General features: G+C 37.3%; 1 protein-coding gene across 1 annotated transcript; it reads left to right on the forward strand.

Moving 5' to 3' along the window:
* The first annotated feature begins 15197 nt into the window (after window positions 1-15197).
* LOC139472166 (uncharacterized) lies at window positions 15198-15656 on the forward strand. Its single transcript, XM_071254543.1, has one exon. The coding sequence runs from the start codon at window positions 15198-15200 to the stop codon at window positions 15654-15656; it is 459 nt and encodes a 152-aa protein (XP_071110644.1).
* The last annotated feature ends 278 nt before the right edge of the window (window positions 15657-15934 follow it).

Consider the following 15934-nt stretch of genomic DNA (forward strand, 5'->3'; position numbering starts at 1 on the left):
GAGTTAGATAGCATAAATGACAAATATATGCTTCTCAGAGCAGTTGCAGTGTTGTCAAGACGTCCAAAGATCGATGTTAAACTGGCTGCAACCAATGCATGGATACTGAGGTAAGTTGTTAACTTTTAGCACACTTCTGATGAAATAATTGCCAGTGTTGATAGGTCAATACTGATCGGTTAATAAGCACATGATTATGGCGTTGAAATATGAGCAGAAATAGTCGTTTTGTGACTCGTTAAATTTAATTTGTTGTTATTTAGTGTCAAAATGAAAGTAGGTTTTTGCGCTTGTTAATCAACTTATACTCACCGTTTATGCACCATTCTATGATGTGGCAAAATCCATTAATCTCTACCCTGAGCCTTTTCCCATATTAAATGTTCAGATCTGATCAGTAACGTCACAGAATCATATTTTTGGGTCCATGGAAGATGACAAAACTATAGTCAAAAGTAGGCCAAGTATGTTGGCAATGTAGATTGTTATGAATTTTTGTCACTACTTGTAATATCACTCAGTAATAATACTGTTCAAAGAGACTTATAGGGGAGCCTGCGCCAATATCATCATAATAACGTTATGTGCACTGAAAAATCAGGTTTTATTCGCAAAAACACTATTATTCTAATTTGTAAATATAATAAGGATTAAATGCAATGTTTGTTTTTAAGATCTCTGAAAAATGACCTCACGTAATAGTTATCTGTATTCTGTTGGATGTGAATAGACTTGATAAATACAACTCCATTTCGCATTCGTTTAGAATAGTCGGTTGAAGATAAAATTTTCATGCTTAATTTATCAATCAATTATATATCCTGATGTACGCATTGTATTTTAAAACTATACAGTAAACGTACTTATAAGTGTTATTTATCTTTTTCAGTTGGACCATATTTCCCAGTTTGAGGGGAAAAAAATTTCCTAATCTTACTCACAAGTAGATGCATATATATCTTCAGATTTCTTTGAATATTTTGGGGTGAAGAAATACATGAAAGAGCAACTTGTGTTGTGAATACAGTTGTAATAATATTAAAGTCCTACACACTGGCAATCTGAAGCACTGGTTCTGTAAATGATGTCTGTGACAATCAGAATACTCTGTGTACACTCGACATTTGCTGGAATAGGATATACTTGTCATCAACATGGTGTTGCAGGACATCTTGGGACTCTCACATCAAGTCCAGCGTGAATCTAGATACAGACACTAGTGACAGTGCATACTGTTGCAAATATTCCAATTCACACTGGCACAGGTATTTGTTCAGGCTTGGCATTTGGGAATATTTGCAAAGAAGGTTCAATTGAAGATTGGACTAAAATTACTGAATAAATCTAAAGCTTATTTATTGTTTCTTAAGTGCGGAAAATGCCACACGAAAGAAATATATCTGCCATGATATTGAATCGACACTGAATATGATATCACAACAATGCACATTGAATGTATGATAATAGATTTTCAGTTTATGGGTTACAATTTTCCCAGAAAAAAAACCAGGTGATTACCGATGAAATTAAACTTAACCAATGACATGGTAGTTATTGCTGTAGTATATTTATACTTAGTTAAAATGTCCACATGTCTTGTTTTTGCATCAGCTGAATAAGGGTTCAGCATGCAAATACACTGGTTCATAGGACAATAGCCCATAAACATTATTCTTGACCCGTAATCTTAAAAGAAGATTGGTACAAATGGATAATGGAAAAATATGAAATGTCAGTTGCCTCATTTGTTTTACTTGGCTTTACTGGCAGAATATTTGAAATACATAAATATATAAAAACAAGTGCAGTTATTTTCCTCTTTGCATTAAGGCATTACCGTTATTCTAAATTGCGTACATCAATGTTCACTTAGTGAGTGAAAAGATGAATACATTATCGTTTTGGACTTCTGGCAAATGTTTGTACTTGGATCGTTTCAGCTTCATAATCAGAAATATCAATAACCACTACCTTTCATCTACCATGCTACCAATCATATTCTGCAGTGTTATGTATTGCTGACAAGGTGTAACCCACTTTTTTTTTTCTTCCCTCAGAATAACATTACACTTTATTTATTGGTCAGTATCTTTCATAATGTAGGACATCAACAGGTGATCGCTTCCATAATTCAGTGTATTTGTCTTTCATTTTGGCCACGTCTGACTTTAGGTTGCTGTATGCGGTATGCTGCCTCATCTTTTGGTTGTTGCACACCAGATATTCACTCCTGCATAATCAAGAAAAACCTGATTCATGGACTATATGTGGTTCTCAGAGCAACAACATAGAAGAAGACATCCAGTGCATACGCAGCGTAAACTTACCATTGTCCAACACCAGTTTCATTCATCACTGGACTTAACAAATAATATTGACATAATTTGATAAATGAGTATTTCACTGTGAATATTCATATGGAATACTAACAGCTGTTTTGGGTAACGCCCTTTGATGTATGTTAATATTCATGACATAAACATTATTTGGCACAAACCTGAAACCACCAGAGGTCTTTAATTAAAATATACAGGTTCAATAAAATAATTGGACTGACATACTTTCATTATGACCATGACAATGTATATTCGAATGGAATTCGAAATTTAGGGGTGTGTGTGTTTTACAGGCTAGGGTTTGATATATTTATTTCAAATACTAAATTATCGTAATCCAAATAATATATTGACTTGCTATCATGGTTAATTGACTTACTATTGATTGATTTGTGACACTATTTTTATAATAGAAGTTTCACATATAGTAGTATTCTTTTTTGTGTGCATATTGAGAGGACCTTTTATTTATTTAGGATAATTATTTTTGTGATCAATATATTTACAGGCAGGGCTATTTGGCATGCATTAATCATTTATCCAAAGAAGTGTAAATCATTCATTTTCTCTCAACGTTTCATTATTTCAACAAACCTCTTTTTGTGAGCCCTTTTCAGTCTTTCCTGTTAGTTTCTGTCATCTGAACGTCCATAGAGTCTTCCTGTACATGTAGATGGGAGTAAAGTTTTAGTGCAAGCCTACAAATGTGCAAAACATAATATATCTGCTTTATTATATCCACAACTAATTTTGTTAAATACACAACAATTTACACACGCCTTCTTCATTGCATAAAACCCTAGTGTGTCCTTCATGAAAACATATCTAAAAAATATGTTTCTACATGTACTTATAACTAACAAGACTACTTAATGAAAGGTGACCAAACATAATGTATATTTTATTTATGTTTCAAACAAACTACTGGTTTATTAAGTACTTCAGTTACTAACAAATAAATAAATACAATTTACTAAAATACATTTCACTTTTACAAATTCATAGCATAGATTTTCCAAATTTCATCCTTTAAATCTTGCCTAAGTTAATGCCTATTCATATTGTCAAAGGCAATTGTCTTTAAATACACTGCTCATGCTGTCAGATACCAGAATAACATGGTAAGTTGGGTAATTTGACCTACCTTTGCATCTTCATAAATAATCCCACATCACAGAAACAAAAAACACATCCTACGCAATCATAAAACACTGTCTATTGAGAATATAAATACAAGTTTGAACGATAGAGCTCACTGGTTGTCAAAATTATCTTAAAGGTAAAGAAAACCCACATACCTTTACGAACGGTCCCAAGGTTGTCACTTGTCAGTCAGGAACCGATAACTTTGCAGGAATGACAAATAACCGATCATTATTTTTCCGAAATAAGCCAACTATTACGACTGTCAACAACGGTGACAACCAAGTATGGTAGTATATTGGTCCCGTCTAGCAACCTTAGTTTCGGCGGTCCCGCATTTCGAAAGCAGAACTAGTGCAAGAGTTTAGGCATGTCACCGAAAATGCTGATACCGGAAGAAGAACCTCTCGAGACTTACGGGCCTTTTGCATTCTTCTGGTTTAATTAAATTGTTTCCCTGGCAGGAAACCAGTATAGCGGACACCTTCCGCCATTTTAGAAAGGGATGTGCCAAGCTGTAACCATTCTCATATTTTCAGACTCTGTTTTTTTGTCGCCTTGCTAAAATTGGGTATGGGGGGCCCTATCCCTCACACAGCGGCATAAATTAAAATGCTTTCGTAAGTAAATGAACTGTTTTATTACCAAAGGAGATACAAAATATTACGTGTGGCTCCGACAGATGTCACTCACTTATGAATGTGACGAACGCCTTGACGGAACTTCCATTTTCGACCTGTATGAATCGCTTTGATATTCATTTTCAAGGGTTAATCATAATGAACCATACAAATGAAAGCGGGGCTATTCTTTTCTACTTATATTAAGCTTATTTTCACGTCTTGGGTTATTATGAAAAGGTATGCCTTTGGAGGTAAGTGTGTTTACCATTACGATTTCAAGAAAATTCCCAAGTAATATTCAGCATACATGTCCCCTATTGATTGCATTCAATGACTCACATGCGTGTGACCTACTACTGTTCAAATGGGATTGTCCTCTTTTGTCATGCAGTTTTCAAATCACATACCCATTTTGGCATAAGACTCAAAATCATCTTCAGGCTACGAAAGTGTAGATTCATATTTTGCTATTTGTAGCCATTCATATACACATGTTTTTGATACAGTTTGAATCGTGCCCTGCTTAAAGCAGATGCTTCTTGTTATGAATTGCTTAGTCGATAAGAAAGAAAAAAACATCTTAAAGAGTGTACTTCTTATCTTGAAAGTAGCCATCGACCACTCACTCCGAAACTTACATTTAGCTATCTTAAGATTTCGCAGCTTGTGGCTTTTCTAAATACACGTTAGTCTTAACTGGTAGTTTTAACACACATGTTGTGTGTAGAAATGGAATTCCCTTCTTACGTTGTATGGTAACGTTGTATGATATTACGTTTTATTTCAGGCTTTCCCTTCTTTGGGTGTCACTCGATGGCTTCCTAAAAACGATTTCAACCAAGATTTCAAAGAGCGTCATACGAATCTTAAAGCTTTCAAAAAGTTTGATGGTAGACATATTGAGGACATTTCTACTGACGCATCAGTAACAAGGTTCCAATTATCTTTTTTGACATTTACCAGATATCCCCGTGTTTTTTCAGGTGAACACTTGAGTTACCTTTGCATGTGTTTGTGATGGATACCTCTGGAGAGCAGGAATCGCTCATCTTTTCGCGAAAACCTGGTATCATCACTATGTGACGTAATTGTACAAAGGCAGTGATTTCTTATGAAAATGGAAATGGTTTGAACTGAATCACAAGAGTTTTCGTTTTTGTTTCTATTGCATTCAGCAATATTCAAGTTATATATGACGGGGATCCGTAAATAATCAAGTCTGGACCAGTGATGGATTTCATGACCATCGACCAATGCAACTGGTTTGACCACCCGATACAACAAATATGGGTTTCTGAAGACTAATTTTAACCTCGATCTCCTTGGAGATGATTCACAGGGAGAATTCACGTCAGCTACCACAAGTTGTTGTGTAATCACGTTTGATAGAGTAATACTTACTTTCACTTGCTAAACTACATTCACCGTTCTTTTGTACTTGTAAGGCAAATCCCACGTGGAGATGTACCCGAGCATAGCTGCGATGTACCCAACAACTTCTTCCTTTGATATCCCAATCCACTTTCAAGACGCCATCTTTGTTTAAAGTCTGCTCCAGGCACAGTTTAAGTGTGTTGGCAGAATCATCCCTCTTACCATTCCCCGAGTTTGCCCCAATACGCAATACGCCGCAGCGACCTAAGAAGGCCAAACAACTAGAATGAATACGTCATTTTATAAAAATGGTTCTTTGTTTAACAAACAGGACTTCTGAATTCTGAATACCTTTAGTCCAATGCATGTTTTTTGTCTTCTCCCCCTGTCCATCTCTGTCTTTCAGTTTGTACGATGATCGTGTTTGGGGTTGCTGGTGAAGTTTGCAAATCAGTGTTTGCCCAAGCCAGGTATAGGCAATGCATCTCTTGTCTGTCACACAGAGGATTTGGCACTGCTTTTCTTGGTTGAATCCTTTTATTTCCAAACCGCCGTCATACGCGTAGCTATGATCAGCCTTAAGGCACCCTATATCTGAAGAAAAACAGGAACGGGTATTACCAGGCACAACGAGGCTTACTATAACCACACTACATCTAAAAAGTAAATTACTCAAAAATGTGTTAATAATGCGTTCCGTTCGAGGTACTCAAGAGTGAAGCACAGAGGATCACGCGCATGTGTCCCTCGAACGCACAATAATTTACTTTAAAGTTGTATTGTATGCTTCATTTAGTAACGTTATGACCAAGACTAGCCAGCTAATCTATTATCATGGCTTCGTGTCTAGATCTGTTAGTTTTTAAGCTTGATAATTTTACTTTTATTTGTCATTTCTTTTTCAGGCACTAATTAATGATAATTAAGGAAATTACATTTATGGTGTCTCAGGTGTTCTCAAAATACTCAGAACTTACTTTCAAGATTATTAAAATTGTCTCTCGGTCGTATTACCAATCAGCTACTTGGCAGTTTATCATCATATTTTATTGTTCCATAATTAATTTTTTTATCTTGTTTTTTTCTTTAAACTTGCGACACTCATTCATTCCTTATACATAGTGTCACCTCTGACTACTATCTGAACTGGCACTGGTTATCTAAACTACATTTTCTACAAAATACCAATAACTTTAGAATTCAAATGATTCATGTATTCGCAGATACAAATTCAGCACAATTTTGCGGGTTTGCGTAAAATAAAATTAAACAATGATAAGTAATCTGATATGTTCTTTTACAAAAAAATTTCAGTCTGACCTACAAATAGCAAACAGGTAATGAAAAGAGATGTGCTGTATGGATAAGGATGTACATCGGTTTCATTACCTGTCTACTGCTTGTTATTCTTCATGTACCAGCAATTATGGGTGTGGTATGTTCTTATCGCAACATATAATGTATATATATGCCTCTCATTACGTGGTTTTAGTCATTCTAACTTCATAACGGTGTCAATAAGCCAGAAATTGTTATTCATAAAGTTTTCTTATTGATTCACTCACTTCTAGAATGCCAATCAAACAGTTAATTTGTTTATGAGTCCTAAATACTGAAAACGGATAAAGGTCGATAGCCAACCAAAGCAATAAAGGTCAAAGACCCCTAACGGCACTGTTTTTAAGGTCTTTTAAGTTATATTGATAGTAGTGAGTGAGTGAGTATGGTTTTACGCCGATTTTAGCAATATCCCAGCAATATCTAGGCGGGCATATTAATAATAAGAAGCATTTAATCATTTCATCAAGATGCAACTTCTGGCTTTCCTACCACAAGCTTACACACCGTTATATGATAAAACTAAAAGTGACGTTTAACCCAACTGGCTCACTCACTGATATACTTGTGTTACAAAATTCGATACGACTCGTGTGTTGCTATCAACAATTTTCCTTCTTTTTGACGGTGGTCTCTCAATAATCGAGTCCAATAGAACATGATCATGCAAAAAAGTCCTCAAGGTATTCAAAGTTGATAACAGATAATTGTTTCAGCACGTTGAATATATTAACAATGTATATATGTATATATATCACGGAAACATCTACCCTTTAGACAATTAATATGTCTACCTGGTATAAAGGAGCATTGGCTTTTTTTAAGGCAAATACAGTCCCCATTTCTCATATCTTCCACGAAAATGTCATGACTCAACCAGCAATCTTTCGTCTGTTGATTCCATTGAAGCGACACACATTTTGTGCCAAACAGACAGGGCTCAATGCATTCGAGAAGGTTCCTGGCTGTAATGCCACCTTGGTCATTATAGCATCTTGTACGGCGTATATGTTCCATGCACTGACACACTACAACAACAACAACACAGAGAGGTATAAGCCTTCTGCGCTGAACTTAACACACACAACAACAGATAATTTCTTTTTAAAATACCCCACCCCACCATAATATAATATAATTAACTTCTTAATATCAGTACTGACAAGAGAAAGGACAACTACCAGTATGGTATGTATCTGTTCCTAGGAAACCTTGACTAAACATTCATAAAAGCAGAAAACAGCACCAGTCAGGTTACATTGATAAATCACACTATTGCGAATTTGATTGTATCATCTAATTTGAGCTTTTAACAAAGAACAAAATTGTATTTTTGCAGAAAAGCTATTGCTTGTGTTAATAACATGGACATAGTAACACTGTTTCATTTGGAAAATAGTTATCAATGGGTTGTTCTTAGTTTCCACTTAATTCAGCATGTAACATTACTCTTACATTGATTCTGTTGCCTTCTTTGAGAGGCATTTAGAAGTTGGAGTACGAAGTAAGGATGAGATATATGGATGAACAAGTTCTGTATTACAATTAGGAGTGACGTTTCGGTGCAGGTTCTAAAACTGTTACCAACCAAGTGATGTGCAGAGTATGGTTGACAAGTATATATACAGGTAGGGGGCAGTGTTTATACACTAGAGTAGATTGGGATGTAGTTACACTGGGGTGAGAAACCTGCTATGTACACAAAAGGGTAGACATGTTTAAGGATTGACTGTATATTTGTTCTGTTCATTGGGGTATGAATCGAAAAACCGATGTGCAAACTTAATGAATCCGCGTAACGGATTCTTACAAAAACCGATGTGCAAACTTTTGTAAGAATCCGTTACGCGGATTCATTAAGTTTGCACATCGGTTTTTCGATTCATACCCCAATGAACAGAAAAAATATACCTAAATATATATTGCATGAAATGGGGAGAAGTTTTCTCAGAAACTACTGCAATTACATGAACGAAAGTTTGCATGCTCATATAAGAGGTGCTTGAAGATTGAATTTGAAAATTGGTGCAGTAAACTATTTTTTTTACAGAGTTATGACCCTTGCTCCATGTTTCCAACTTATGGTTGTTGAAGAGATACCAGTCAAGACTGTTCTCAAATGGACCCGTAAATTATATTTTCTAGAGTTACGTTCCTTGCTACACGAGAGAGAGAGAGAGAGAGAGAGAGAGAGAGAGAGAGAGAGAGAGAGAGAGAGAGAGAGAGAGGAGAGAGAGAGAGATTCATTATTTCCTCCAGAAGTTAATCCGAAGATTATACATAGTTAATTAAACGTATTCACACAAACTCATATTACAGAATGTCTTGAGGAAAAATTGCTATTTAGAATATTGTTTAAACCGAGTCAGGATAGACAAATACCGTACATATAATCGTGCGATTTTATTCCATATATTTCTGTAGCTACACATCTATCTTAGCTGTAACTAAATGTACCTAAAAGATATGAACTACTGTGATACATGTCGAACAGTCAGTATTGTTTGGGACATGCATTGGTTTCTAACAAATAGAAAAGTTGTCGTATACCGCATCACTTCGGGCTTTCCTCCAACATCAAGATGACATGCTGTGATATAACTGGAATACTGTTGAAAGCAGCGTTTAACCAAACTCACTCATCCAGTCACTAAAAAATTCAGCAGAACAAAGAGGACATTACTTCCTTGTCTTAGATACGGACACCTTTGAACTAGTAGTCCTTGGATATGGTTACCAAGTACTGTGTGGACATAAGACACTTGGTTTCTTTGTCCGGGACTACTGATTCCACGATACATTGTAGGTGTGTGGCATCTGCGACACTGGCAATTGTTGCGGTAGGGACATACACACAGCAATGCCTGCTCCTTATAACAAGCATTTGCTAGTTTGATCTCAGTGAACAATACAAAATGTACTTTACAGGAGGTAATTTGTCGGCACTTTCAACATTCAAAAATAAAATTAAATCCAAATTGACATAGCAGAAACAGACTATAGGCATTATGCACCTGTTCTCACCTGTCGTCAAGGAGTTATAGGTCACCTTGTTCTACTTACACCTGGTTATGCCCTGTTTCACAATAGTCTGTTTTATTCACATTTATACACACTTTTACGTGTAAAAAGGCATAAAAACATTTGACACGCTGTATTTGTGCCACGGCCCAATTAGTACTTATTAAGTTGTTTGAATATTTACATATTTTGTATATTAACTGCATTTATTTAAGATCTGAGGTCGAAAAAACATTGTTTTTTCATTTCCGTGAGTACTATAGTGTATCTTACCTGTGGTGGGCAGATATGGTATGATGAGTAGGGGAATAATACACTTAGCGATGAATTCCATGGTGTTTCGAGGTGTCAATAAATTGGCCTTTTCTTCCACAGAGGTGTTTGGTGATGGTATTGTGGCTTAAAAAGTAAAGTAAAGACCACAGCAACATTGTTACTTTGCAATGTCTCACCATTATGTTTCATATATGTCAAAGAACACTTAAGATTTCCAATTTCAATTTCTAATAGTTTTTTAAGAATATACATTTGAACTTTTTAAAAATTCAAATGATGTATTTTATCAGTTAAATATCAAAAATAAATATTGTTTTAACCGTGTTTCCTTTTCGAAAATGTTGAACATTAAGAAAACATTGAATTGTGTTATTTTTGTGCGCCTACCTGGTTAGTCTTTACAGCACTGACTGTATAGTCCGTAGCGACCTTTAAGCTTCTGTGAAATGATGAACGATATAGAGGCGTCTGCAGGCCATGTAATTGTATATTCTATTCAATTCTCCATTGGTCTGTCTCATTAACCGGTGGATAACAATCTATCACGACCTCTTGTATATCGAGTTGAAACGTTTGCTCCCAATTGAAATTTGGAACTTTTGACAGTTTAGTTTGGTTTGTTGTTTGTTGTTGGGAGACCAGGGCTTTGCGTCAAATACACGTAAGACTGACAAATGTGAATACTACAAGTAAGGTACAAGTGTATACCCTCTGCCAAACAAAATACATATGTGTAATGATATAACACGTTGATGGAAAATAACACATACACGGAAATATTGACTTTATGGGTTAACCGATTACTTACTTTGTACACAATACGTATCTTGGAAAGTCTGATTTTAGACATACCAGGAGGGGCGGTCGGGTAGCCTAGTGGTTAAAGCGTTCGCTCGTCATGCCGAAGACCCGGGTTCGATTCCCGACATGGGTACAATGTGTGAAGCCCATTTCTGGTGTCCCCCGCCGTGATATTGCTTGAATATTGCTAAAAGCGGTGTTAAACCATACTCACTCACTCACTCACATACCAGGGAATATGCATATTCGTATTATTGAGTATTTCCGTTCCTTTAACACTGCTGAACATCTCTAAAAGGGCATTGCAATAAGCTAACAGTGAATAGTTAAAATGTCAACAAATATAACTACTTCATAAATACCAAAACTTAAATCAAAAGAAGAATCATACATGCCAAACTTAAGCTTCCTCGTTGTTAAGTTCATAGATGTTTTGGGAGCCAAAACAAAAAGTTCAAAAGTTGAATATTACGAAAAACAGAACATATGTATTGAGCCCCACTGAAAACTAGTTGTATACCAAATTACATTACATATTGCACGAAAGTGAGTTATGAACTGAGTAATAGTCATGAAAAGGCTTTTGGACATGGCGTCCTTTGCGGCCATATTGAAGGTCTGTATCGAACGTCTTAAACCCATTGTTTAAGGTGACATTCTTACACTCGCATGTGAATTTTCAACTCCACTGATCCAGAGGTTTGAGAAGAAGATGTTTTCAAACGACGTCGGTGAAAAAGGACGCCGGTAGCAGGCCATGATATAAGTTCGCTTGGCCTTTATTCCGGCGAGCCACAAATGAGAGTTATATGGTTTGATGTGAACACGAATATGATCAGCTACTTGTGCCTTGGAGTATAAGTTTTGTTTTATCTTGATCAGGAATGTCTCCGAAAGGAAATCCGATACTATATTACTTTAGGACCCAGGCTACTTATACCCATGATATTCCTTGAAATGACTGTTTAGAGATACAGAAAATGTTATATTTTTTCACTCTGGTAACGTGGTGTCCCTTGCTGGAAAGGGATATGTAAGTGGACATTAATATTAATTTCAACACGTATTTTATACACTTTGTATGATAGTGATATTCAACATATAATGGATGTCTACCACATTCACGATAGACTACAAGATTAGAGAATGATTTGTTCATATTGTGAATGAACTTACATGTACGTAATGACCTAAGAACAATATTTCCTATTTTTTAAACTAATACCGGCTCATCTTCCAACAGAACAGTGCAAGATAGTTACATCCAGCATCTGCTATGCAAATGCCGTTATCTAAACAGGTCTTCATAGATTCAACCAAATTTCATTAAAAAAAACATTTCCATAATCATAAATGAAAAACTTCGTTACCAGGGAATGACCATCTTCCCGAGGCAAGGTCGTTAACTGACTGTAAAAGCCCAGTTTCCACCCTTGTCTTACGAGGCTGGAATTTCTGGGCTCGATCGTAGCGCCACCAGTGGCTATTTCGAGTTATGTCCCATCTATGTCCTCCTTATTGACCAATCAGATTCCACCTCTCATATAATTTACATTTGCTTCAAACACAATGGCGACAGTCATGTCGATCTGATAGATAATAAGATTGTATATTATAATAAAACGGGTCTTACTTCGCGAAGTGCATCAAATCACGTGCGCACCTTAATTAAAAAACATGAAATTATTTGGAAACTCTCTGTTGACGGCGAGTCGTCGGTAAATCTGCAAACCTTGCAAGCGATCGAAATCTGTATGGCAGCTTACGAACCGGATGTCTATTTCATTACCTGATTTTCATAGGACTGTGCAAAGACTCGTTTGTCCAGCCAAAATTGTAACTCCATAATTCTAGCCTAGTACGGGAAAAACCTGCCTTGTTCAGATTGTCCACCGTGACCTATTCCACTGAGCGTAAATGTGAAAATAGACGTGAACATTATATAAGAAGGATGACTGAAAATCAGTGATGACACCAGGTGTTCGCGATTCCATAGGTATGTGTTTATAATAAATATCTAACAGAGATAATACCAGGTGTTTGCGAAAAGTTTGCGTATCCTGGCCCACCGGTGGCACCCGTCATAAACACATGCAAAGGCAAGTCAACTGATATGATAAAAAGAGGACATGTGGTACAAATCAAATTAGGAATTACATCGGACATCTTTTTTTATCACTGAAGCGCCAATTTTGGAAATGCCCATATGTTTTCCATGAAACGTTTTGAAAGCTTCACTTGGGCCTTCATGGTTATAACCCTGATTAAAGAACTTCTGAGTCACATAACGATTTTCGATTTTTTTAGAAGTAAGAGCTTGCTCAATTGTACCTCAAAAGTTGTGAATTGTAGACATACATCAAAGACCTGAGATGCTGGAATATTCCTCAATATGAAGGGAAAATTGACTGTTGGAAAGCTGAAGTCACCCCTCTTGTCACACAGTCTTGTAGCATTACAAATATTGATTTCTCAGATGTAACTACGTTTAGTAACATATGATCCATGGGTAAACCGTGTGGGATGGTGGTGTACATAGTTGAAAAATCAAATGTTTTGAAATAATTAAATTTGGTTTTCTGAGATTGCATAAGTTTTGGTACATATGTTCTTATATTGGTCTGGTGCTTTCAGACATGTTCAATATGGATCACAGTACGAATCTTAAGGTCAATCGTGAATCTGGAGTTCAAAATGTGTTCACTGACTCAAGGCCCTGTATTCGTAGATTACCCAGGAGTGAGATGAGATACAGGACGCGAACTAACTTTGAACCCTTCAGTGGCAAGGGAGGAAAGCCCGAAGCGATGCAGACCTCAGACGTTTATCGCTTCGGTGAAACCCACGAGCACAGATATGATGGTGACAAACCTAGAAAAATAATCGGGGCGAATCGGGATTCGAACCCACAAGCATAGGTTTCCGGCGTGGTTTCATGGGACGCGAATAGCGGCGCCTTAGACTGTGCCACCCGTGCCCCTAAATAAGGAGGATGTTGCAGATGTGTATAATACATCTGTTATCTGTTATCTGTTATCTGTAAGAGAATGGTCAATGTGTGGCTAAGTGTAAGGTCATCTATGATGTTTGTGAGTGTCCCATCTGTGTTGCCCAGCTTCAGAGGAAAATTCTGAAAAATATAACATAGACACATATAGCTTTGGAGTTATTTTGGTATAGTGTTTATAACATGACCAACATGCTTCACAGTACGAATCAAGTAAAAGCTGTTGGATGTATTTAGGGCCTCCGGTCTATAGACATAATGAAGACTTGTAAGTACATATTCTCACAAATATTATATTTTGATAATTCGTTACTGAGAGAAATAACATGTTTGACATATTAAGTCGGCTTTAATATGACTTCTCTATTGGAGATAGAAGAGAAATAAAGCCGTATCGGGATAACTTGACTGATAGCGTTCTGGTATTTCTTATCATATTTTTCTCTTCACCTTTATAATGACATACATGAGTAAAGTTGATTCCATTGTCGGTAGCCGAATGACATAATGGGCATCGCCACTTCGGTAGACGATTGACTTCCTTCATGTGAAATTATATCTATCAGTGCAAGCCTAAAATTAGATAAATTCAGGTATTTTTATGTACATATATATAAGTATTATTCTGGTTGAATGAGGCGTGAACCATGGGGAAAACTAGTTTTTAACCTATCAGTGTCAAGGCACAATAAAAGTTGTTGCAGGATCAGTCGGGAACAATGGGGAGTTATGCGTCCCGCGTTAGGTTTTTACCGAAGGCATAAAAACGCATAAGGCCCAATGTACCCCGATTGATCCTGCTACAACCGATATGTTTTAATATGAAATTGTACACTAATTAGAACAAATTCAAAGTTAATAGAATGAAAACAGCTGTTCGACTGAGTGGAGGTTAGGGGGTTGTGCTATGTCACGCGACTTTCATTGACCCGGGAAAAGCGTGTGGCTTCTTGCTTCGGGGCGGGGTATAAGGGATTTATTTTGCTTCTCGGAAATCCACGTGCAGCGTGTCTGGATCGTGGCGAGTTCCAAGGGATTTAGTCTCCCGCTGAGAAATTTATTTCCCTCCAAGACGGGATACATAGTATTTTATCAAGATCACGTGGACCAATCAGATCTAATCATTCTGTCATGGAGGTATGATAAACTGACTTTAGACCGGTGCGTGTTACAGAGAGGTATTGTACGTGCGCTTTCCCGAATGGAATGGCTGTAAAACCAGTGTCCTTGCTCGTATGTGTGATGCCGCGTTTTATGATGCACATTGTGGCGTTCTCAATGTATGCAGCCATCCTGCACATCGTGGCGTGCTCAATGTATGCAGCCATCCTGCACATCGTGGCGATCTCAATGTATGCGGCCAACCTGCACATCGTGGCGTCCTCAATGTATGCAGCCATCCTGCACATCGTGGCGTGCTCAATGTATGCAGCCATCCTGCACATCGTGGCGTGCTCAATGTATGCAGCCATCCTGCACATCGTGGCGTCCTCAATGTATGCGGCCATCCTGCACATCGTGGCGTCCTCAATGTATGCGGCCATCCTGCACATCGTGGCGTGCTCAATGTATGCGGCCATCCTGCACATCGTGGCGTCCTCAATGTATGCGGCCATCCTGCACATTGTGGCATGCTCAATGTATGCAGCCATCCTGCACATCGTGGCGTCCTCAATGTATGCAGCCATCCTGCACATCGTGGCGTCCTCAATGTATGCGGCCATCCTGCATATTTAAGAATAATTAGTTTAAATAGCTTTAATAAGATTTTCCTTTGTCATGTCGTAGTTCTGTCATTATTTGCTGTTGCAGGTTCAATGATATATGTTATTGGTGGCATTTCCTTGACTCTCACTCTATGTTCTCCCCGGTAACATGATGGATATGGCAAACATGCAGGGTGTGGTTGACGTGAGGGATGCAATAGACGTAGTGGATGTAGTGGGATATATACCCAATATCCACTAAACATACCAAAGCCTACATGTTCGGCATCCATCAATCTCACCACAACT

The sequence above is a fragment of the Haliotis cracherodii genome, unplaced genomic scaffold (genome assembly GCF_022045235.1).
Source record: "Haliotis cracherodii isolate W230 unplaced genomic scaffold, xgHalCrac1.p SCAF_24, whole genome shotgun sequence".
NCBI classification, from domain to species: Eukaryota; Metazoa; Mollusca; class Gastropoda; order Lepetellida; family Haliotidae; genus Haliotis; species Haliotis cracherodii.